Raw genomic sequence first — 23,359 nt, 5'->3', positions numbered from 1 at the left:
TACTCGGCCAATCTGTGTCATCTGCAAATTTCCCAAATTGTGACCTCCACGTTCATGCCCAAATCGTTAATGTATAACACAAACAGCAAGGGTCCCAACACCGAGCCCTGTGGAACACCACTTGAGACAACTTTCCATTCGCAAGGGCATCCATCGACCATTAACCTTTGTTTCCTGTTACAAAGCCAACCCTTTATCCAGTTTGCCACATTACCCTGAATCCCATGGGCTTTTACTTTCCTGACCAATCTGCCATGTGGGAGATTGTCAAATGCCTTGCTAAAATCCATGTACACAACATCCACTGCACTACCTTCATCAACCCTTCTTGTCACTTCCTCAAAGAATTCAATCAAATTTGTGAGGCAAGACCTTCCTTTAACAAATCCATGTTGACCATCCCTGACTAGTCCACGCCTTTCCACATGACAGTTAATCCTATCTCTCAGGATTGATTGTACTAATTTGCTCACCACCGATGTAAGACTAACTGGCCTATAATTGTTTGGCATTTCCTTTGATCCCTTTTTAAATAATGGAACTACGTTTGCATTTCTCTAGTCCTCCGGTACCTCCCCTATATCTAGTGAAGATTGGAAAATCATCCTCCGAGCATCTGCTATCTCCTCCCTGACTTCCTTCAGCAGCCTCGGAAACAATCCATCTGGCCCTGGTAACTTGTCAACCTTCAAGGATTTCAACCCTTTGAGTACTTCCTCTCTCTTTATGACTATTCCGTCCAATATCTCGCAGTGTTCCTCCTGGACTACTATATCTACATCCTCCCTTTCCTTTGTAAACACGGAGACAAAATATTCATTCAAAACCCTTCCATAGCCTCTGCATCTACACACAAGTTTCCATCTTCATTTCTGCTAGGTCCCACTTTTTCCTTAACTAACCTTTTAGCATTAATGTATTGGTAAAACATCTTTGGGTTATCTTTAACTTTACTTGCTAATCTTTTTTCATGCCCTCTCTTTGATTTCCTTATTTCCTTTTTTACTTAGTCCCTGCACTTCCTATATTCGCCTAGGCTATCTGCAGTGCTTAGTTCTTTGTGCCTATCGTAAGCTTTCTTTTTCTGTTTGATCTCCCCTGTATTTCTCTAGGCAACCGGGGGGGGTCCAGATTTGGCAGTACCACTCTTATGTTTGTAGGGGACATGTCTACTTTGTACAATTAGGAATCTCGCTTTTTAGTGCTTCCTACTGGTTTTCCACTATTTTATCCTCCAGCAGTGCTGTCCAGTCAACATCAGCCAAGTCCCTTCTCATTTCTGCAAAATTTGCCTTCCCCCAGTTCAAGACTTTTTACTCCTGCGTTATTTCTGCCCTTTTCCATGGTAATACTAAATTTAACTGAATTGTGATCACTGTCACCGATATGGTCACCAATTGTCACTTCACCCACTTGCCTTTCTTCATTCCCCAATACTAGGTCTAGAATTGCATCTCCTTTCGTTGGGTTTGTCACTAATTGGTTGAAAAAATTTTCCTGGACACACTGCATGAATTTTTCTCCCTCAGTGCCCCTTATATTGTTTGAATCCCAGTTGATATTAGGATAGTGGAAGTCCCCTACTATTATTGCCCTCTTGTTCTTACAAGCAGAAATTTGCCTACATACTTGTTCTTCTATCTCCCTTTCACTATACGATAACCAGGACTGTGGAAGGCAAAGTAGATGCTTTTACATCTAGCAATTCATGAGTTCTTATGAATGTATAAAACTGTGCAATCTGTGAACATCTTTGTAGGGGTTAATTTCCAGCTTCCATTGTTAAATATCCATGAATCTATATTTTCACTGTGTCATTCTGCAATGCCAAAGTCACTTATGGCTTCTCAAATGTGGCATAATGATTTATGTATCTGAATGTCTGAAGCATCCTCTACAAGTGGCTTTTCTCTTACTTCTAAATTTCTTTATTCTAAATATTCTAACATTTGATATTTCAGTGCAGATGAAGTGCGCAGGAAATCTTTGGTCCTCAAATTCCCCAAACAGCAGCTTCCTCCGAAACGCCGTAGACGAGTGGGAACTACTGTCCACTGTGATTATCTAAACGTAAGCCCTTTTTTTTATTTTTGAACAAAACGGAAAGTTCTGAAAATACTCAGAAGGTCTGGCAGCATCTGTGGAAAGAGAAACAGAGTTAAAATTTCAAGCTGAAAATGACTCCTCGTCAGAACTGAAGGAGGGTAGAAATGTTTTTTTTTAACTTGTACTGTTTCTTGAATTGTTTATTGATGTCTGAGCCAAATTTAAAACAATTTCCTGAATTATTAGAGGCTTGCAACAGGCTTAGAACAGTTACTGGTATAATTTCTACAGTACAAATTCTACAATACAAATTCATCAATATTCTACTGTTCCTCACACTTTATATATGGAAGTCTTAAAAAGTGCAGTAAACAACAGATTACCAAATGTGAATATACCCAGAAAGGGGGCTTGGTGCACTGAGTTAACATGTTGTCTTTTAGAACATAAACTTGCAATTGTGCAGCATCTTTAAAATAGTGAATGACAAAGGAACAAGAGATCTCGCAGAGAATGGATGCTAAGCAGTAATAAGTTAAGACAGTACTTTCTACACAGGTCAGCGATGATACTTGAAAAGTTTGAATCCAGAGCTGGTAAAAGTGTGGTAGTGGGGGTAAGATCTAGACAGTGGCAGGCAATTTTACCGAGATGGAAATAGGTCATTTTGGCGATAGGATAAAGATTTTGAAGCATACCATAAAATCAAACAGGACACCAAGATCTGTTTGAGGAAGAACCACAGAGAGTAGTGAATGCCAAAATCAAGTTGGAGATGGTCTCTCGCATCCACTATGTCAGATTTTAGAGAAGATGTTTTGACATACTGGAAGTAATCATTCAGTCAAGATCAGAGAGTTGTGTAGAAATTTTTTTAGTTGTCCATGGGATTTTGAAGGTCAATCAACTCAGCTCCAGGACATCAGCAGCAGCAGAATTGTACTCAGCCACAATCTGTAACCTCATGGCCTGGCATATCCCCCACTCCACCATTACCACCAAGCCAGGAGACCAACCCTGGTTCAATGAAGAGTGCAGGAGGACATGTCAGGAGCAGCACCAGGCATACCCAAAGATGAGTTATTAACCTGGTGAAGCTACCACACAGGCGAACTTGCATGCCAAACAGTAAAAGCAGCAACTAATAGACAGAGCTAAGCAATTCCACAACCAACGGATCAGATTCAAGCTCTGCAGTCCTGTCATATCCATTTGCGAATGGTTGTGGATGACCAAACAGCTCGTTGGAGGAGGCGGCTCCACAAATATCCCCATCTTCAAAGATAGGGGAGCTCAGCACATCATTGCAAAAGATAAAGCTGAAATATTTGCAACAATCTTCGGCCAGAAGTGCCGAGTGGATGTTCTATCTCGGCCTCTTCCAGAGGTCCCCAGCATCACATGTCAGTCTTCAGGCGATTCGATTCACTCCATGTAATATCAAGAAACGGCTGGAGGCACTGGATACAGCAAAGCCTATGGGCTCTGACAATATACCGTCAATAGTGCTGAAGACTTGTGCTGCAGAACTTGTAACACCCCTAGCCAAGCTGTTCCAGTACACTTGCAACACTGGCATCTACCCAGCAATGTGGAAAACTGCCCAGGTATGTCCTGTACACAAAAGGCAGGACAAATCCAACTCAGCCAATTACTGCCCCATCAGTCTACCCTCCATCATTAAAATGATGGCAGGGGTCATCAACAATGCTGTCGAGTGGCACTTGCTTCGCAATAACCTGCTCATTGACATTCAGTTTGGGTTCCGCCAGCATCACTCATCTTCTGACCTCATTACAGCCTTAGTTCAAACATGGACAAAAGAGCTGAACTCCAGAGGTGAGAATGACTACCCTTGATATCAAGGCAGCATTTGACTGAGTGTGGCATCGAGGAGCCCTAGCAAAACTGGGCTCAATGGGAGTTGGGGGAAAAATCTCCGCTGGTTGGAGTCGTACCTAGCACAAAGGAAGATGGCTGTGGTTGTTGGAGCTCAATCATCTCAGTTCCAGGACATCATTGCTGGAGTTCCTCAGTGTAGTGTCCTAGGCACAAACATCTTCGGTTGCTTCATCAATGACCAATCTTTCATCATAAGGTCAGAAATGGGGATGTTCGCTGATGATTGCACAATGTTCACTATTCGTGACTCCTCAGATACTGAAGTAGTTCATGTCCAAATGCAGCAAGACCTGGACAATATCCAGGCTTGGGCTGACGTGTGGTGCGAATGTTGTTGCCACTTAAGTGCCAGGCAATGGCCATCTGCAACAAGAGAGAATCTCACTATCGCCCCTTGACATTCAATTGCATTACAAATGCTGAATCCCCCACTATCAACGTCCTGGGATTACCATTGACCAGAAACTGAACTGGACTAGCCATTTAAACACTGTGGCTATAAGAGGAGGTCAGAGGCTAGGAATCGTGTGATGAGTAACTCACCACCTGACTCCCCAAAGCTTGTGCACCATCTATAAGGCGCAAGTCAGGAGTATGATGGAATACTCTCCACTTGCCTGGATGAGTGCAGCTCCAACAACACTCAAGAAGCTTGACACCATCCAGGACAAAGCAGCCGACTTGATTGGCACCCCATCCACAGGTCTTGCTACATTTGGACATGAACTGCTTCAGTATCTGAGGAGTCACGAATGGTGCTGAAAATTGTGGAATTCACAGTGAATATCCCCATTTCTGACCTTATGATAGAAGGAAGGTCATTGGTGAAGAAGCTGGATCATCCACTCTGCACTTCTGGCCAAAGATTGTTGCAAATATTTCAGTTTTATCTTCTGCAATGATGTGCTGGGCTCCCCTATCATTGAAGATGGGGATATTTATGGAGCTGCCTCCTCTAATGAGTTGTTTAATCACCCACCACCATTCATGACTGGATGTGGCAGGACTGCAGTGCTTGGACCTGTTGGTTGTGGAATTGCTTAGCTCTGTCTATCAGTTGCTACTTTTGCTGCTTGGCATGCAAGTAGTCCTGTGTTGTAGCTTCACCAGGTTGCCGCCTCATTTTTAGGTATGCCTGTTGCTGCTCCTGGCATACCCTCCTGCACTCTTCATTGAATTGGGGTTGGTCCCCTGGCTTGCTGGTAATGGTAGAGTGGGGATATGCCAGCCATGAGATTATAGACTGTGGCCAAGTACAATTCTGCTGCTGCTGATGGCCCACAGTGCCTCATGGTTGCCCACTCTTGAGCTGCTAGATCTGTTCAAAATCTATCCCATTTAGCACGGTGGTAGTGCCCCACAACACCTTGTCACCACAAGGACTGTGCGCTGGTCACTCCTTTCAATACGGTCATGGACAAATCTATCTGTGGCAGGCAGGTTCGTGAGGATGAAGTCAAGTATGTTCTTCCCTCACCACCTGACCCAGACCCGTGTAGAGCAGCTGTGGCCTTTCAGACTTGGCCAGCTTGGTCTGTAGTCGTGAGTACATTTTGCGCCCTTGCCACCTCAGTGCTTCCTGCAACCGGTATACAACATGGAGGAGCACTGATTCATCAGCTGACGGAGGGTGGTACGTGGTAATCCGCAGGAAGTTTCCTTGCCCACGTTTGACCTGATGCCATGAGACTTCATGGGGTCCGGAGTTGATGTTGAGGGTAGAGGGTGAGATTTGAACCTGGATCCCCAGAGCATTACCTTGGGTCCCTGGATTACTAGTCCAGTGACAATACAATTGCGCCACTGCCTCATCCCTAAGAGGTGAGAAATGTTATTCTGGTGGTCAGAGCTCTTGATGCTGCAAAACTGTTCACTTCTGTTTTCTTTCTCCCTTGATAGAGACCTCACAAGTCCATTCATAGACGACGGACGGACCCGATGGTCACCCTATCATCCATTTTAGAAGGAATCATCAATGACATGCGAGACCTAGCAAACGTGAGAGCTCACAGATTTTATTTTATTTAAAGCGTGGGAGAAGGAAGGGGCAGCAATTTAAAAATTGAGATGTGAGACCGGATGTGCACAACGGATTAGCGTGTTTCATTTTCACCCCTCTGACCTGCATTTAAATCTAGCCCTGACTGACAGGATTAAAATTTTTCCTAGCTGTATGGGTACTATAAAAAGAAGTTTTGGGAATCTCAGTCTAGTTATTTGTGAACTTGGGCTCATAGCACTAAACAGCCCTTAAATTGATATCAGTGGACACTCACTTCAGATGAATGGTTTAGAAAATTCAATGTTTTGATTCCTATAGGGATTATATTCACTTGGGGAATGTGCTGGAAACGTATCCCTTTGCACTATTCCTGTTAACTGTTATTCCATGCTCTATATTACCATTCAGTTCCATTTTTCCACTAAATTGTTTGAAAGGTAAGCATGTGAGAGGATAATGTGTCAGTTCAACAAGAGAGGCATTTCTATTTCATTTGACTTTCATATTAACGTCTCTTGCTCTCCCCAGACTTACCCATTCCACACACCAGTTAACGCAAAGGTTGTGAAGGATTATTATAAAATTATCACGAAACCAATGGACTTGCAGACCTTGAGAGAGAATGTCCGCAAACGGATGTGCCATTCACGAGAAGAATTTCGAGAGCAAGTGGAACTTATTGTAAAAAACTGTGCCACATACAATGGTAAGAGCTGCAGGTTATTCTTACAAAATCATTTATATATTTTTTAAATTCATGAAGGAGCTTTGAATCATAATGTATAAAGATTATATTCCTGAAATAAAGTGTTCAGTAAATCGGTAACAGACCTAATTCAACATTGAAAGATATGTGGTATGAATAAGAAAAAGAAAATTACTTTGAACGATAGCAGACTAAAGGAGCAGCAAAATTGGCATGCAGATACACAAGCCATTACAAATAACAATACATGTAGACAAGACCATAAAAAGGCAAATGGAGTTCTTGGTTTTGTGTCTAAAGGCATAGAAAATAAAAATGAAGTAATCTTGAATTTGTACAAGACGTGAGGCCAGTGTTGGAATAATTTTCACATTTTAGAGCACCTCATTATGGGAAGGATTAAAAGGCAATGGAAAAGGTGTAATATTGATTTCCAGGATGTTGCATGGGTTAAAGGATTAGTTGTAGCGAAAGGGCTGTGAATTTAGGGCTTTGTTAGAATGAGATGTTTAGGGATCATCTGATGCTAAATCCTAAAGATTATGAAGGATTATAGGGTTAAAAATGATTGTTTCCACTGATTGAGATAGTAATGTGAAGGCACATACCATTTGAGCAAGGTGTTCGGAATGTGGAATGACTAAAATAGAATCCATAAATTCTTCTAAAAGAGAATTAGGTGGTAGTTTAGAAAAGAGGAATTTTAAATGATATGAGACATGAGAAGCAGAATGTAGCAGAAGCTACATGGCTAATGTGGAGAAAAACATGGTTGCAGACGTGGTGGTACAAATGGGCAGTTTCTGCGCTGTAACATACTGAGAGAGAGCTGGAACTCCATCTGTTTGAGTAAAAGGGGTGTGGAATAATTTGGAAGCTGGCAGTTGTGAAGTGGTGATTGTGCACATATTTGGATGGATAAGTGTTGAGCGTGTGAGGAGAGCAGAATGGTGGGTTTTATGCAGGTAGGTGCATGGTCACAGATGTAATATGTGAGTGGCTGCACTGAGTACCTGTTTGCCTCTCTCCAGGTACGAAGCATCCTCTGACCCAAATTGCTCAAAGTATGGTGGAACTCTGTGACATGAAGTTCAAAGAGGTGAATAATAAGACTCATTCTGTATCAGTTTGCTATGTGCTTCCCATTGCAACCTATAACCTCTGCTTTTCAGTACTCCTGTGCTTAAAATGCTAAAATAATTATAAGAATATACAGTAAAATTTGAATGAAATATTTATAAAATAAAAGCTTGTTCCTTGTTGAGTTCATTTTCTGAAGGATATATTTTTGGTTATTATAGAGTACTTGTCACTTTAACATTTTTAATGTACCTTTCATGAGAGGAATTCTGTGAGCACATGGAAGTCATTGTAAAAACTGTGTCCTTTACAATGGGTAAGATTGAACTGGCCAAAATTTGCTCAGACACTGAGAAAAGGAAATACTCCTTCATTCACTCCCCAAAGGACTTGTGACGTGTAGTCACTGTTGTAATGTAAGAATCAGGGTTGTTAATATGTGCTCAAAAAGGCCCACAAATTGCAGTCAGTTATTTCCAGATAACCTGTTGTTCAGATCTTGGTTGAGGAATAATTATTGACCTGGATACTTGTGAACCCTCTGCCCTTTGAAATAATGCCGTGGGATCTTTTACGACTATCTGAGAGGGCAAGCTGGCCCTCGATTTAACTTCCCATCAGAATGACAGAACCTCAGATAGCACTCCCTCAATTCTGCACCGCAGTATCAGTCTAGTTTTTGTGCTGGTTTCTGAGACTGGAACCTGTGATTGATTTCACATAGGGTAAGCCTGTTTTCTGACCCTCCCCATTTTCCTCTTAGCTAGCATGCGGCCTCTGTCGATGAGGAAAATCCACAGTGCCCTCACAACCCTCTTTATAGCTAAAGATTTTATTTATAGGATTTGTAAAGTGATGACTTCATTGGAATGGGATTCACTTTTAGTTATAATTTTCAAGATTTTATTTGCTTTTATTAGAAAGAAGATAAACTGGTCCGTCTGGAGAAAGCCATTAATCCTCTTCTGGATGATGACGATCAAGTTGCCTTCTCCTTTATACTGGATAACATTGTCACTCAAAAGATGATGGCTGTGCCAGATGTAAGTCGGACTCAATGTGTCTGTCTCCTTCTCAAGGTTTGATGCAAATTAAATCGAGAGAACTGTTGGGATCTGTATTGTTAACACTTTTCCTCCTTCCTCAGTCCTGGCCCTTCCATCATCCTGTTAATAAGAAGTTTGTTCCTGATTATTACAAAGTGATCACAAATCCCATGGACCTTGAAACAGTGCGAAAGGTATGAAAATTAACTTTTCTGAAGCGGCTGTATGGAGTTTCTGTACTCGCTTGTCAATTCTATGATGTAGTTATTAAAATCTCTCAATGTTTCTGGTATTGCAGAATATTTCCAAGCATAAGTACCATAATCGTGAGGTATTCCTGCAGGATGTGGAACTTATTCTCTCCAACAGTATCAAGTATAATGGTAAAACCAATAATATGCCTTCTTAGCACAGTTCCATCACTGTATTTGTAATTGTCTCTGTCAATCATTTTTTAATTTAATAAACGCAGCCCTTGTAATCCCCAGTATAAGTGAAACTGTAGGTAGTTGGGCTTTGGAGGGGGTGAGAATGAACTATAGGCTGTGTGATCAAAAAGCATGTGGTTGCCATTGTTCAGGGGAGGGAGAAATGTAAACAGTAGTTTAAAAAAAATGTCAATTAGCAGAAAAAAGTGTTCAAGAATAAACTTCAATATTTTTCTATCCCCACAAAGAAATTAGAAGTATACCAGCCAGGGAAAATGTTGCCAATATTGACATGTAAGAAACATGGTTGTGAACAGAAAGTGGGCATGAAGTGGAGAAAGGAGACACAATGGCATACTTCTCAAACTTTTTTGACAGTTTTCACCAAATGTTTTCATAGCCCCTCTCCCATTAGATTTGGAATCTATAGATGGATTGAAACCAAACATCACTTCGGACGGGATAGCCAGTCCACTCCAGCCAATTCACTTTGCAAAAGGAGATCCCTTCTTCGGGTTTGTTAGCAAAAAGGAGCACAAAAGATTACCCTGACTTGAGACGCCTGTATATTTAACACAGCTGAAGTCCTTCAAGATAAAATATTATATTAACTTAAGCGGTGCTACAGATTAAGGAAAGTAGTATTTTTTTTGTTTCTTGTATTAATTTGTAGCAAGTCCTCTGTTCAATCTGGTCATAAGTGAGCTGGAAATGGGTGTTACTAGTAAAGTGATAAAATTTGCTGAAGACAGGAAGCATTGTGGCCTATTGTCTATTATAGAAGAGATAGAAAGTATCCAAATAGATCTGCCAAAATAAAAATATGTTTCATGTCCAGTAAAATGATGCAAATTGCTAGAAAATATAAGGACCATGTAATGAATGACATTAAATTGCCAGGAATGGAAAATGACAAAGCATCCAGTCAAAATGAAGCTATTGTTAAGAAAAAAAGACAATTTGCACTTGCATAGTGCCTGTCATGATTTTGGGACAGCCCAAAGCACTTCCTAGCCAATTAGGTACTTCTGAATTGTAGCCACTGTTGGTCATTTAGGGAAATATTGTCATTTTGTAATAGCAAGGTCCTACAAGATAAGAATGAGATAAATTGCTACATTAAGCACTATTGGTTGAGGAATAAATGTTGACCAGGACACTGGGAGAACTTGAATAGTGGTATGGGATCTTTTACATCCACCCGAAAGGGCAGACAGGCGATTGGTTTAACATTTCATCCAAAGATGGCACCTTCAACAGTGCAGCATTCCCTCAGTGTTATGTTGAAAGTCAGTCCTGATTGTGTCAGTCCCTTAGAGTGATGTCTGAACACACAACCTTCTGTCTCTCAAACAAGATTGCTGCCATTGAGAGAAAGTTGACAGATACAGATCAAAATGGGTTATTTTAGTATCTCGTATCCAAATGATGGCACCACTTTTGAACAGCTTCCAATCTCAATCGCCTTCAAAAAGGTATTAAGTGTGTTGAAGAGGATGTAGAGAAGAATTATGAGGAAGATTGAGTTAAAAATTCAAATGAAAAAGATGTTGTAGAACCTTGATTTCACCGGATAAATGAAGATTGAGAAGCAACTTAATTCAGGCTTTTAAGATGATGAAAGGAAAGAATGATACTGATATAAGTAATGGAGTAATTCAAGAGATTCATCGGGCTGGAGTTTTATAGGATGCTTTTTTCACAGCTCTTGTGTGGGATTGAATTTCATCAAATTTGGTGAATGCTAATTAACTAAGTTTCATCTTTAATTTAAAAAAGTTTGTTGGTTATCTGCCAAGTAATGGTATTGAAGGTTTTAAGGAAGAACAGGAAAACGTTACGGTTTGTCTCGCTGTTGGCAAGAATATCTAGGTGAGGTTTGTTTTGCACTTTTAAAACTTGACTTTTTGAAATCCCGTCAGGAATTTTTGAATTAGACTGGGTGGAGATCATGACTGTATAGTTGTGCATGGTATATTAGAAGAATGTGCGTGATGAATGTAGGTAGCAGAAGCAAGTAGGGGAGCATTGTCTGAGAGACAGCGTTAGATTGGAAGAATTAGTTAACCAAGAGTCATGCTGCATGCTTGAGAACCACTGATATATAATATTTTACATGTATAGACCACACAGGTGATGATATTGGCAAGAGAGGATTTCATAACTATTGAGAATAATTTTCATACTCAAAGATGGCTGGTTGGCAGAAGCAATGTGGGTAATGAGGATTACAGTAAATTAACAGTAGGTAGCTATGATTAGCCCTAGAATGCTTAATTAGGGAAATATGGATTTAATGTGGTGTTGCAACCACTGACTCCTGACTTAGGAGTCCTGCAACTGGTGGCAAACCCAGGACAAGCATGCCAGTTTTGATAAGGCTGGTGCCTTTGTAAGCTGTTCTTACCGTGTTTTCTCAAATTCCAGCCTAGCGATTCAATCAAGTTTAGTTTGAGATTATCCCCAGTAGCTGGAGGTCCTGGCACACCACTTAACCTAACATAAAAGCAAACCTAGATGCTGCAGGAAATTGTAACTTGAAAGTCATGGAGGACTTCCATGCCACAGAATGATTTAGCCAGAGCAGGAGCAACCAGAAGGGAAGGGTAAATGCACAAAAGAATTAACATTGCACTAAAACTGCTCAGTAATCTGGCAGTTGATAATTGCTTGAGATCTAGTGATCACCATTTATTTAGGGGTATGGTAGCATAGTGGTTAAATTACTGGATTAGTAATGCAGAGGTATAGACTAATGATCCAGAGACATTGGGTGGAATTTTGTTGTGGTGTCAGAAGTCTCCACTGCTGGCTGGGGAGCTGGCGAGAGTCCCGCACTGCAGAAGATTCCGCTCATGAATTCAAATCCCACCAGAGCAGTTGGGGAATGTAAATTCAACTAATTAAATAAAATCCAGAAAGAAATGGTTCATATGAGTAATCTTGACCATGAGACTTAGTGGATTGTCGCAAAACCTATCTGGTTCATGAATGTCCTTCAGGGAAGGAAGTCTGCCATTCTTACTGTGAGAATGGATGTTCTTTTTTAATACTTTGAGGAATATTGTGTTATTCTGTAAAAAAGGTTGGGGGTGTGTGTGTGTGATTTAATTAAGCTGGGCAGGAGGTTGATAGGAGGCAGGTTGTCTGGGCGTTTGGAAACATGAAAAGGATAAAGAGGTGTTAACTTGAGGCACAAGTAAATAGGTTAGATCTAACATTTGCATTTTTAGATAAGTTGGGAGGTTGTTTGAATATCAAAGGGGAGTCAGAGGTAACAAGGAATACGTATGCATCTTGCAGGAGTCCATAGGTAAATAGTAGTGGGGATATTATATTTTTATTGACCCAAAAGCAAAGACAAGATGGAAACATGAAATATATTATATTTGGAAGCCTTTGAGTTTCAAAGGGGTGTGAGAACAATGGGACTGAGGCGAAAGGGAAAAAGGTATTAGAGTTACTATGGATTGCTGGAGTTAGCTGTTGAGCTGGATCGTAATTAAGCTGGAGATGGCCAGAGATAGCTGGAGCTGTTTGAGCTGTTAAGTCTTGGGCTGCAGCAAACAGTTTTATCTTGAAGTGAATTCCACCGTGGAGCAGGAGGGGGTAAAGGTCATGTGGTACAGCTTTATTGAAGCTGCAGCAGTTTGCCTTGTGTAATATTACTGGATTTCATATTTAAATATCTATAAGGGAGTGTTGCCTGGAAAGTGTTTACTTGTGGGTTTGACCAAGTAGAGTGGTTTGGTGGAATGTTTTGTAAGACTAACCGTAATTGTGTAACTGTAATCTTGTGTGCTTAAGTTTTCTTTTCTTTTTAATAAAACTTTTGCTTCTAATTTTTAAAAACCCAAAAGTGTTACTGGACCTCTTACTGCTGAGATCTGTATGACTTCTTCTCATTATCAGAATACAAAAAAATGTTGTGGCCCCTAAGCCAAGTTTCCCTCTGGGGTTTGGTTTGCGCAGCAATTAACACTGGCTGTGGCCATAACATTACCCTGTCTAGCCTTTCTGTCTAGCCTCCAGACTCACAGTTGCGTAGTTTACTCTGAACTGACCTCCAAAATGGCCTAGCTAGCTACTCAGTTATATTCAAGGACAATTACAGATTGTGAATAAATGCTGGCCTTGCCAACAATGCCCATATCCCATGAAATAATAAAATTTAGATTCAGTAATTTTGGCCTTGGATGTGAATAAAATAACAAATACAGGTAGATGATTGTGAAGAGCAAATTGTGCACCTTGTGCATTCAACCTCACATACAATTTTTGGTTTAACGAATGAGGGAATCATCCAAGGAGATTTATCCTTCATAGCTAATTCTCCCCGCAACCAGATAAAATTTCATATTGCATTCATTGTTCACAAAGAGAAAGGTTATTCTGCTTAGAGTTTGTAAGCTTCATGATCTGGCCATGGAAATGTAATACAATCTAGAATTCAGAACAACGGTACTAAGATCATACCCAAAGCTTCAGTATCAACTTGACACCTTTACCACCTTCAAAAATGCTTAGACTTCAATCTATTGTCATGTCATATAGAGGTTATTACATAGACACGTGGCTCTACCATTGGGCCAAACTTTCAAGGGGACAATGCCGTAATGGTTTTTCTCACTTAATCAGGATAGACTATTTGTATGCGGAAGTTCAACAACATTCAGGTAATAAGGAAAATCACATCTATGGTAGGAAATGTTTCTTGGCAAGTTAATGGAATGTGCTTGTTTATTGGAGATCCTTGAATTGACTTTTCTTTGTTTCTTTCGCCTGTAGGCACAGATAGTCTATACACAAAAACTGGTCAGGAGATCGTGAATGTCTGTCACCAAACTCTGGCTGAGGTAGAAATATTTTTGTAGGTCTTGCATTAAGTCCAAGCTTTTGTTCAGCTTCACAGCATGTAAATGGGTATCCTAGTTTTAAAACACACATGCAGTTGTAACGTATTTCAGGTTAGTGCCTATCTGCTGGATTTTATTAGAAATCCATTTCTCCATTTGTTGATTCTGTTTTGCTCTTTCTTTGAGTCTCATTCTTTTCTTAGGATTTATTATTTGATGGTGTCCTGGACCTTTATTTCCTTTTCCCATTTTCCAGCCAGGGAACAACTCTGTGGGCTTGTCCTGCACTTTGTACTTCACTGAAATAGACATTTTGGGTATTTGAGTTGAGACAATAAATGTCAGCAGACTATTCAACAGTAAGGGTCATTTCAACTGTGACTGGTCTTGTACAATTCCATTTTCCTGGTCTGTACTGTTTGGTACAGCACTAGGCATTGGGGAATTTACAAGAGTATTGTTCATTAAATAGGTTCTCCATGATTGTGGGATGGTGGATATTTAACAACAGTTCTTATGAATAATCATTATATGTGAAATAATCTAGCTGATGCAGCTATATAGGAGGTCTGAGATAAAGTTTTGGTTCAAACACCTTAGTTTGTTGATATTTAAGGCATTTTTTTTAGTGTTCCAGCAATATTCAGCTTTAAATAATTCAGATTTCATATGTTTTACGATTTCAAAGTCAAAATTATTAATATTCACAGTATATGAAAAATATTAAATAAGTATATGTTCTGTTCACTGTAGCACTAATATATGTACTATAGCAATTGGAAGACCCATGCAGAGTTTATCCAACGCTTAAATTTCCACTCCTTTGGTGGGATTTTCCGCACCCGCCCGCCACTGTGATCTTCCAGTCCCGTCGCAAGTCAATGGACTTCTGGCTGGGGTATTGCCTCGCCCGCAGTGGGGCTGGAAAATCCCGACCCTTATGTGCAGTTGGAGATGTAATCTTAAGACTATTCTTGTGAATTTTTTCCAGCTGATGTGATGATGCAGTGTTTTTCAACAGGCTCTCATGCTCATGTACAGACACAAAGTGTTTTACCCTCAAATAGTACTGATTATTTTAAAATAATGTTTTTGGTTAACCATTTTGGTGTAACTACATCTATGAATCCAGTCTTCATGATCAAAGTGGAGTGTTTGCTGTTGCTAAGTGTAAAGCTTATGTAAAAATATTTGACACAGCTTAAAATCGTTGCAGTGCTTCTTAAATTGCTTTGATTTTTCCTTTTCTGAAAAATAGTATGATGAACATTTGACTCAGTTGGAAAAAGATATTGCATCTGCCAAGGAGGCTGCTCTTGATGCTGCAGAGTTTGACAGTCTTGATCCCCTGACTCCAGGGCCTCATACTCCTCAGGTTGGTCCCAAAGGTTTAAAACAGTTTGCTGTGCCCTTCCTCTGGGTTTTTTGCTGTGCTGTTCAGCTGTTTGCAGTAATAAAGGCCATTCATCATGCCAGCTAAGACAGATGGATGTAAATGGCAACATAGTTAAAATGTTTTGTTTTAATTACAGCATATGTGCTAACTATCTTGGCTACCCGACCAATTACTGCCCCATCGGTCTATACCCAATCATCAACAGTGATGGAAGGGGCCATCCATAGCGCTATCAAGCAGCACTTGCTTATCAATAACCTGTTCACTGATGCTCAGTTTGGTTTCCGGCAGGGTCACTCAGCTCCTGACCTCATTACAGCCTCGGTTCAAACATAGACAAAAGAGCATAACTCCAGAGGTGAGGTGAGAGTATCTGCCCTTGACATCAAGGCAGCATTTCACCGTGTGTGGCATCAGGGAACCCTAGCAAAACTGAGGTCAATGGGAATCAAGGTGAAAACTCTCCGCTGGTTGGGGTAATGCCTAGCACAAAGGAAGATGGTTGTGGTTGTTGGAGGTCAATCATCTCAGTTCCAGGACATTGCTGCAAGAGTTCCTCAGGGTAGTGTCCTAGACCCAGCCATCTTCAGCTGCTTCATCAGTGACCTTCCTTCCATCATAAGGTCAGAAGTGGGGATGTTCACTGATGAATGCACAATGTTCAGCACTGTTCGTGACCCCTCAGAAGCAATCCATGTCCAAATGCAGCAAGACATGGACAATATCCAGGTTTAGGCTGACAAGTAGCAAGTAACATTCGTGTCATAAGTGCTGGGCTTTGACCATCTCCAACGAGAGAATCTAACCATCACTCCTTGACATTCAATGGCATTACCATCTCTGAATCCCCCACTATCAACACCCTGGGAGGCTAACCTTGACCAGAAACTGAACTGGAATAGCCATATAAATACTGTGGCTACCAGAGCAGGTCAGAGGCTAGGAATCCTGCAGCGAGTGACTAACCTCCTCACTGCCCAAAACCTCCCCACCATATTCAAGGCACTGGTCAGGAGTGTAGTGAAAAACACTCCACTTGACTGGATGAGTGCAGCTCCAACAACACTCAAGAGCTTGACACCATCAAGTTCAAAGCAGCCCGCTTGATTGGCACCCCATCCACAAACATTCCCTCCACCACCAACGCACAGTGGCAGCTGTGTGTACCATCTACAAGACGCACTGCGTGAACTCTCCAAGACTCCTTAGATAGCACCTTCCAAACCCACGACCTTTACTGTCTCGAAGGACAAGGGCAGCAGGCACATGGGAACACCACCATCTGAAAGTTCCTCTCCAAATCACTCACCATCCTGACTTGGAAATATATCGCTGTTCCTTCACTGTCACTGGGTCAAAATCCTGGAACCCTCCCTAACAGCACTGTGGGTGTACCTACACCACATGAACTGCAACGGTTCAGGAAGGCAGCTCACCACCACCTTCTCGAGGTCAGTTAGGGATGGGCAATAAATGCTGGCCTAGCCAGTGATGCCCACATCCCATGAATGAATTTTTAAAAATCTTGGGCAGAGCCTAAACATTATAAGCACTATTTAAACTGCATTAAGCTCATAGTACTATCCCCTAGTGTGTTTAAGGCGCCAGTGAGAAACACACAAATGTTACATTCAACAGCTGCTTACTGGCACATAAAACTGGAGGCATTGTCATAATTTTAAATAGGAAAAACATAATAGGTATGATTTCTAAGAACTGGCACTTTAAGTATCTAAAACATAGCTTGGTAGAAGATCAGACCTTTTTGTAAAGACAAAAAGATTATTAAGAGAGGAAATTTCAATTGGATTAGGTAGTATTGAGTGTCACAAACCCAATTGAGTTTATTGATGCAATCTGGTACTCCCCATGCAATTCAGGTTGCGCATTTCAACTGTCAAATTGACTCAGATTCTGCAAAGCCAGTTGATTCAGGAGCTGAGATCAATGGGTTGATAATTTCCCATGCACAAGAATTAACAGCAAACTTCAAATCACTGGAGATTAGAAGATGATTGTCATTCGTTCCAATCTGAGAGTAGTGGTTAATGGATGTTTTTTGGACTGGAGGAAGATTTGTAGTGGAGTTTCCCAGGGGTCGGTGTTGGGACCTTTGCCTTTCCTGATATTTATTAATGACCTAGACCTTGGTGTACAGGGCACAATTTCAAAATTTGCGGATGAAATAAACTTGCAAGCATTGTGAACTGTTAGGAGGATAGTATAGAACTTCAAAAGGACATAGTCAGGGTCGGTGGAATGGGTGGACAAGTGGCAGATGAAACTTAATGTGGAGAAATGTGAAGCGATTCATTTTGGAAGGAAGAACATGGAGAGACATTATAAAATAAAGAGTACAATTCTAAAGGGGGTGCAGGAGCAGAGACACCTGGGTATATATGTCCATAAATCATTGAAGGTGGCAGGACAGGTTGAGAGAGTAGTTTATAAAGCATACAGCATCTTAGGCTTTATTAATAGCAGCATAGAATGCAAAAGCAATGAAAAGATGTTAAACTTGTATAGAATACAGGTTTGGCCTCAACTGGAGTATTGCACCAGCTTTGGGCGTCACACTTCAGGAAAGATGCGAATGCATTGGAAAGCATGCAGAAAAGATTTACGAGAATGGTCCCAGGGATGAGGAAGTTCAGCTAAGTGGATAGATTGCAGAAGTTCTGGAGAAGAAAAGGTTGAGAGGAGATTTGATAGAGATTCAAAATAATGAGGGTCAGTTCAGAAGAGATAAGGAAAAATGTTCCCAGTGATGGAAGGATAAAGAACAAGAGGGCAAATATTTAAGGTTATTGGCAAAAGAAGGAATGGCGACATGCAAATCTTTTTTCATGCAGCAAGTGGTTAAGATCTGGAATGCACTGCCTGAGAGTATGTTGGAGGTGGGTTCAATCAAGGTCTTTAAGGGGATTTTGGATTGTTACCTGAAAAGGAAGAATGTGCAGGGCTGCAGGCAGAAGGCTGGAGAGTGGCACTAGGTAAGTTGCTCCTATGGAGAGCTGGCGCAAACATGACGGGCTGAATGGCCTCCTGGGCTGTAACAATTCTGTGATTCTTTGATGACTTGGAGGAAGATTCTGCAGTGGACTCCATGGCGATGGAACCACAAAATGATAGGAACCCTTCATTTGAATGTGGAAAATTAATAACTGAGGAAGAATTACTTGCGCTCTGTGTGTGCTTCCTCGTTTTTTGCCTGCAGATCCCACTGTCACTTCCAAATCCAATTCTGTCTGGAGCACAGGGAGGTTCATCACTTTTGTATGTTTACCTTGTACATATGCAATTTCTTGTGGTATATCCACTGACGTACACTGAGAGTTTATATGCCTTGTGTGCTGATCAGATTACATGGCTACTGGAGAAAATTAATCAGTTTACTTATGGTGATATACCTTTTTACACATCACCCTGAAAAAGGAAAATCAAATGCTTTAAGAAAACATTTTAAAAATTACCTCTTTTACTTTGACTGTTTCAGCCACCAGAATTCGAAGATGGAAACATGTCACTTATTACATCTCGAGACCTTTCTTTGTTTCATGAGGAAGGTAGTATGTCTGCCAGTGTCACCCCAACAACAACACCAGAGAAAATGCACCATAGGTTGGCTCAGGTGAGCAGAAAGACCAGAGGTTCAAACAAATGGTTCAGGTGGAAGGGCATTTTTTCATTTACCTGGAAGGGGTTCTGAAAGTGCTATTTCTACTCATTAAACCAGCCTCATATGTAGAGTTGTGTCCAGCTATCTTATAGGAAATGCATGCAGATACATTATATGTGACAATGGAGGTACTAATGGATAGCCTCCTCTTACACTGAAGCTGTGGACTAGATCCTGGTGTGATTTTTGTTTTCCTCCCTTCTTTCCTGAATCGACTGACTCATTGTGGAGCACGGTTACACAGATCACAAGATATGTTTGGATGAAGGTGGCTCTTTAGAATACCAACAATAGCATTCATCTATTAGATGCTAAAACTGTTCTCAGACTCTTGTGCAATTCGGTATTCTTCAATTTTAAACATAGTTATGGAGTATTGGTAAGCTATTTGACCATATGCACAACCAAGCATTTGTGTACGTATACTGTCCAGCATTGGTAATTGGATAGTGATCAGAAGAGGACTTTTTTTTCAGTTCGCTCCTCAATCCACAGACTGAGCTCAAATATAATACTCCCCTTGTCACTATAGCTCAGTTCAGCTTAATTAATGTAGTCCAGAGATTTATTCCAGGACTTAACTGGCTTTGAAATTCCTTTGAAGGAATGTGTGTCCCTCTTTTAAGGTTGCATTACTTTCATTCTCATGCGGTATATTTATTTCTTAGGGTCATTGCCGTGAGGGGCGTATAAGGACAGGTGAGGAGGAATCTGATGTGGATGTGGAGGGTTTTGAGGAAGATGATGATGGTAAACCGAAGACACCTGCCCCAGCAAGTGATTTTTACCATGCTCTGCATGTAATAATTCATTGCAACCCTTGACTATTTCATCTGACACTTTCATGCATTTCTGTTTTCATTTATAAAATATGCCATAAAATATTTTGCTATATTATCTTTGACAGGAAGCAACTGAAGGAGAGTGTGAAATGGAAGATGAGGATGAGATCAATGTACCACAGCGTCAGGCGAGTGTGTTGTATGAAGACTTGCTGATGTCAGATGGGGAGGATGAGGATCACAGTGAAGAGGAAGAAGGAGACAATCCATTTTCCTGTGAGTAGGATGCTCCCTACTATTCCAGATTGTATTGTGAATTTGATGACTTTGAAGTAATAATCCAGAACACACATGAAAATAAGAGTTTGCACCATAATTAGGTGGAATCAACAAAGTCCCCTAAGCGGAATTCTTGCAAGAGTATATACATATAGAATGCCTTTCTGTATATAAAAAAAATTAAAGTCCAGGTGCTTTGTAAGAGTTTAGCGAACACTTAGTAAGAAATGAGAGTGAAATTGCAGGTGGTGACCAAATGCACAATCAAAAAGTAAGTTTTCAGGAGACTCTTGAAGATTGCAAGACATATGATTTAGGAGATCCAGCAACCTTAAACATGATGGCTGAAGGCTGTTTTCTATTCTTGTTCTAAAACACCAAATAGTGGTCACTTTCATTGAGTAGGTTGAGTGTTCATGTTTAAAATAAACTTTGACTATTCCTCAAAATGGAATTTGAGCCCTATCCCGCCATGAGGTCAGTTAATGAGGTATGACATGAAGCAAAGACTATTGAATACATTTGTAAGAAATGCAAGTGTATTTCTTGTACTTTCCCCATATCTTTTGATGGCTGTATAAATTTTATTTGGAGTATTGATGTTGACATCCATTTCCAGTATATCATTTAAGTGGCCTAAGTATCAGCAAGCTAGCTAACCCTGAGTGGCATCACAAAAAGTAATGATCCTGTGCTCATCTGACATCCACATACATGCTCTTTGCAGCAGAAGTCACTGGAAAATGACAGGGGAACAGAAAAACTGGTCGATTTTTCTTCTTTGTACCCCTAGGATATTGAAACCAATTATCAGGCCAAGGCTGAGATCAGCTAACTCAGCACAAACCAATAATTGAAACTAAGGTATTTCTATTCTGAATGGGAAGGTGTGGTATTGGGCCAATCAGCCACTCGGGCAACATCACAAAAATACATGACTGAGGAATAGATTGAGGTAAAAGAAAAAGGTGAAAGACAGCTGCTCGGCACTAAACTGAAAGACATTATATTATTTCTATAAACTGGAAAATAATTGTACGTTATGCACAACAGGGAGGGTCTGCTATTCATTGGTTTACATAGGATATACGGCACAGAAAGAGGCCATTCAGGCCAACCAGTCCAGGCCGACATTCATGCTCCACTCAAGCCTCCATCTTTCCTCGTGTATCATTGTAACCTTCTATTCCCTTCTCTCTCATATGCTTGTCAAACCTTAAATGCATCTGTACTGTTTGTTGCAACCACTCCCTGTGGTAGCAAGTTCTGCATTCTCAGCACTCTTTGGTCAAGGAAGTTTCTTCTGAATTCCTTATTGAATTTCTTGGTGACTTTCTTATATTGATGATCTCCAGTTATACTCCAAGACACATTATATGCAATCTAGCAAAACCTTTCATGATTTTAAAGACCTCTATTGACTCACCCCTCAGCCTTTTAGTCAAGAGAAAAGAGCCTGTCAATCCTTCCCTGACATACATAAGTATTTCTGATATCATCTTTGTAAATCTTCTCTGCATCCTCTTCATTACCTCTATATTGTTTTTATAATATGATGACTAGGTCTGGATGCAGTGCTCCTGGCGTGGTCTAATTAAAGTTTACCATAGGTTTAGCATAACTTCCCTACTTTTCAATTCTACACCTCTAGACACAAAGCTTTGTGTATGGTTTACCTTTTTTATGGCCTTGCTAGCCTGTGGCGCAACCTTTAGTGATTGGTGTATTTGTACTCTGAGATCCCTTTGTTCCTCTATCCTACCTAGATTTGCACGATCCAAGTATATCATCAACAAAAAGTTTAAATGTCAACTTATAGTTATTTGGTGAGCCCTCACATTTCTAAAAATTTAGAACTTGAAATTGCCTTAGGTAAAAGAATCTGAAATGAGTATTTCCCTTTATTTTATTTGTTCATGGGATATGGGTGTTGCCGGCTAGGCAAGGATTTATCGCCCATCCCTAATTGCCCTTGAGAAGGTGGTGGTGAGCTGCCTTCTTGAACCACTGCAGTCCATGTGGTGTAGATACATCCACAGTGCTGTTAGGGAGGGAGTTCCAGGATTTTGACCCAGTGACAGTGAAGGATCAGTCATGTATTTTCAGGTCAGGATGGTGTGTGTCTTTAGAGGGGAACTTCCAGGTGGTGGTGTTCCCATTGACTTGCTGCCATTGTCCTTCTAGAAGGTAGTGGTCGTGGGTTTGGAAGGCTAAGAAGCTTGGAGAGTTTCCTGCAGTGCATCTTGTAGATGGTGCGCAGTCTATCTTGTAGATGGTATACACTGCTGTCACTGCTTCAGTGGTGGAGGAAGTGAATGGCACCCCATCCACAAACAATCAAGTGGTGCTAATCAAGTGGGCTGCTTTGTCCTGGATGGTGCCAAGCTTCTTGTGTTGTTGGAGCTGCCAGTCAAGTGGAGAGTATTCCATCACACTCCTGACTTGTGCCTTGTAGATGGTGGATAGGCTTTGAGGAGTTAGGAGGTGAGTTACTCACTGCAGGATTCCTAGCCTCTGGCCTGCTCTTGTAGTCACAGTATTTATATGGCTAGTCCAGTTCAATTTCTGGTCAAGGGTAACCTCCCAGGATGTTGATAGTGTGGGATTCAGAGATGGTAATGCCATTGAATGTCAAGAGGTGATGTGGGAGATAGTCATTGCCTGGCACTTGTTTGGTGCGAATGTTACTTGCCACTTGTCAGCCCAAACCTGGATATTGTCTAGGCCTTGCTGCATTTGGACATGGACTGCATTAGTATGAGTCGTTGTGAATGGTGCTGAACATTATGCATTCATCAGCAAACATCCCCACTTCTGACCTTATGATGGAAGGAAGGTCATTGATGAAGATGGCTGGGCCTAGGACACTATTCTGAGGAATTCTTGCAGTGATGTCCTGGGACTGAGATGATTGGCCTCCAACAACCACAACCATCTTCCTTTGTGCAAGGTATAACTCCAACCAACGGAGAATTTTGCCCCTGATTCCCATTGACTCCAGTTTTCTAAGGCTCCCTGATGCCCAACACGGCCAAGTGCTGCCTTGATGTTAATGGTAGTCACTGTCACCTCACCTCTGGAGTTCAGCTCTTTTGTCCATGTTTGAACTTATGCAGGAGGGAATAGAGAAACATGCACTGACCAAAATCCTTTGAAC

General features: G+C 41.0%; 1 protein-coding gene across 10 annotated transcripts in view; it reads left to right on the top strand.

Moving 5' to 3' along the window:
• The window catches only part of taf1 (TAF1 RNA polymerase II, TATA box binding protein (TBP)-associated factor), a 154,499-nt gene that overhangs the window by 121,774 nt on the left and 9,366 nt on the right, over positions 1 to 23,359 (top strand). For 8 of the 10 annotated variants that reach the window (XM_078546985.1, XM_078546982.1, XM_078546984.1 and 5 more), the window contains 12 exons: positions 1,962 to 2,070; positions 5,848 to 5,946; positions 6,479 to 6,656; positions 7,688 to 7,755; positions 8,657 to 8,779; positions 8,884 to 8,976; positions 9,081 to 9,165; positions 13,999 to 14,066; positions 15,325 to 15,441; positions 18,959 to 19,093; positions 19,810 to 19,941; positions 20,049 to 20,199. In XM_078546985.1, coding sequence (XP_078403111.1) covers positions 1,962 to 2,070; positions 5,848 to 5,946; positions 6,479 to 6,656; positions 7,688 to 7,755; positions 8,657 to 8,779; positions 8,884 to 8,976; positions 9,081 to 9,165; positions 13,999 to 14,066; positions 15,325 to 15,441; positions 18,959 to 19,093; positions 19,810 to 19,941; positions 20,049 to 20,199 — 1,358 coding nt within the window. The remainder of the gene's footprint in view (positions 1 to 1,961; positions 2,071 to 5,847; positions 5,947 to 6,478; positions 6,657 to 7,687; positions 7,756 to 8,656; positions 8,780 to 8,883; positions 8,977 to 9,080; positions 9,166 to 13,998; positions 14,067 to 15,324; positions 15,442 to 18,958; positions 19,094 to 19,809; positions 19,942 to 20,048; positions 20,200 to 23,359) is intronic. The other 2 variants (XM_078546990.1, XM_078546991.1) reach the window with 2 other exon arrangements.

The sequence above is a fragment of the Cetorhinus maximus genome, chromosome 8 (genome assembly GCF_964194155.1).
Source record: "Cetorhinus maximus chromosome 8, sCetMax3.hap1.1, whole genome shotgun sequence".
In the NCBI taxonomy this organism is placed as follows: domain Eukaryota; kingdom Metazoa; phylum Chordata; class Chondrichthyes; order Lamniformes; family Cetorhinidae; genus Cetorhinus; species Cetorhinus maximus.
Note: the sequence above shows the minus strand (reverse complement) of the source record. Positions and strands in the feature narration are given on the sequence as shown.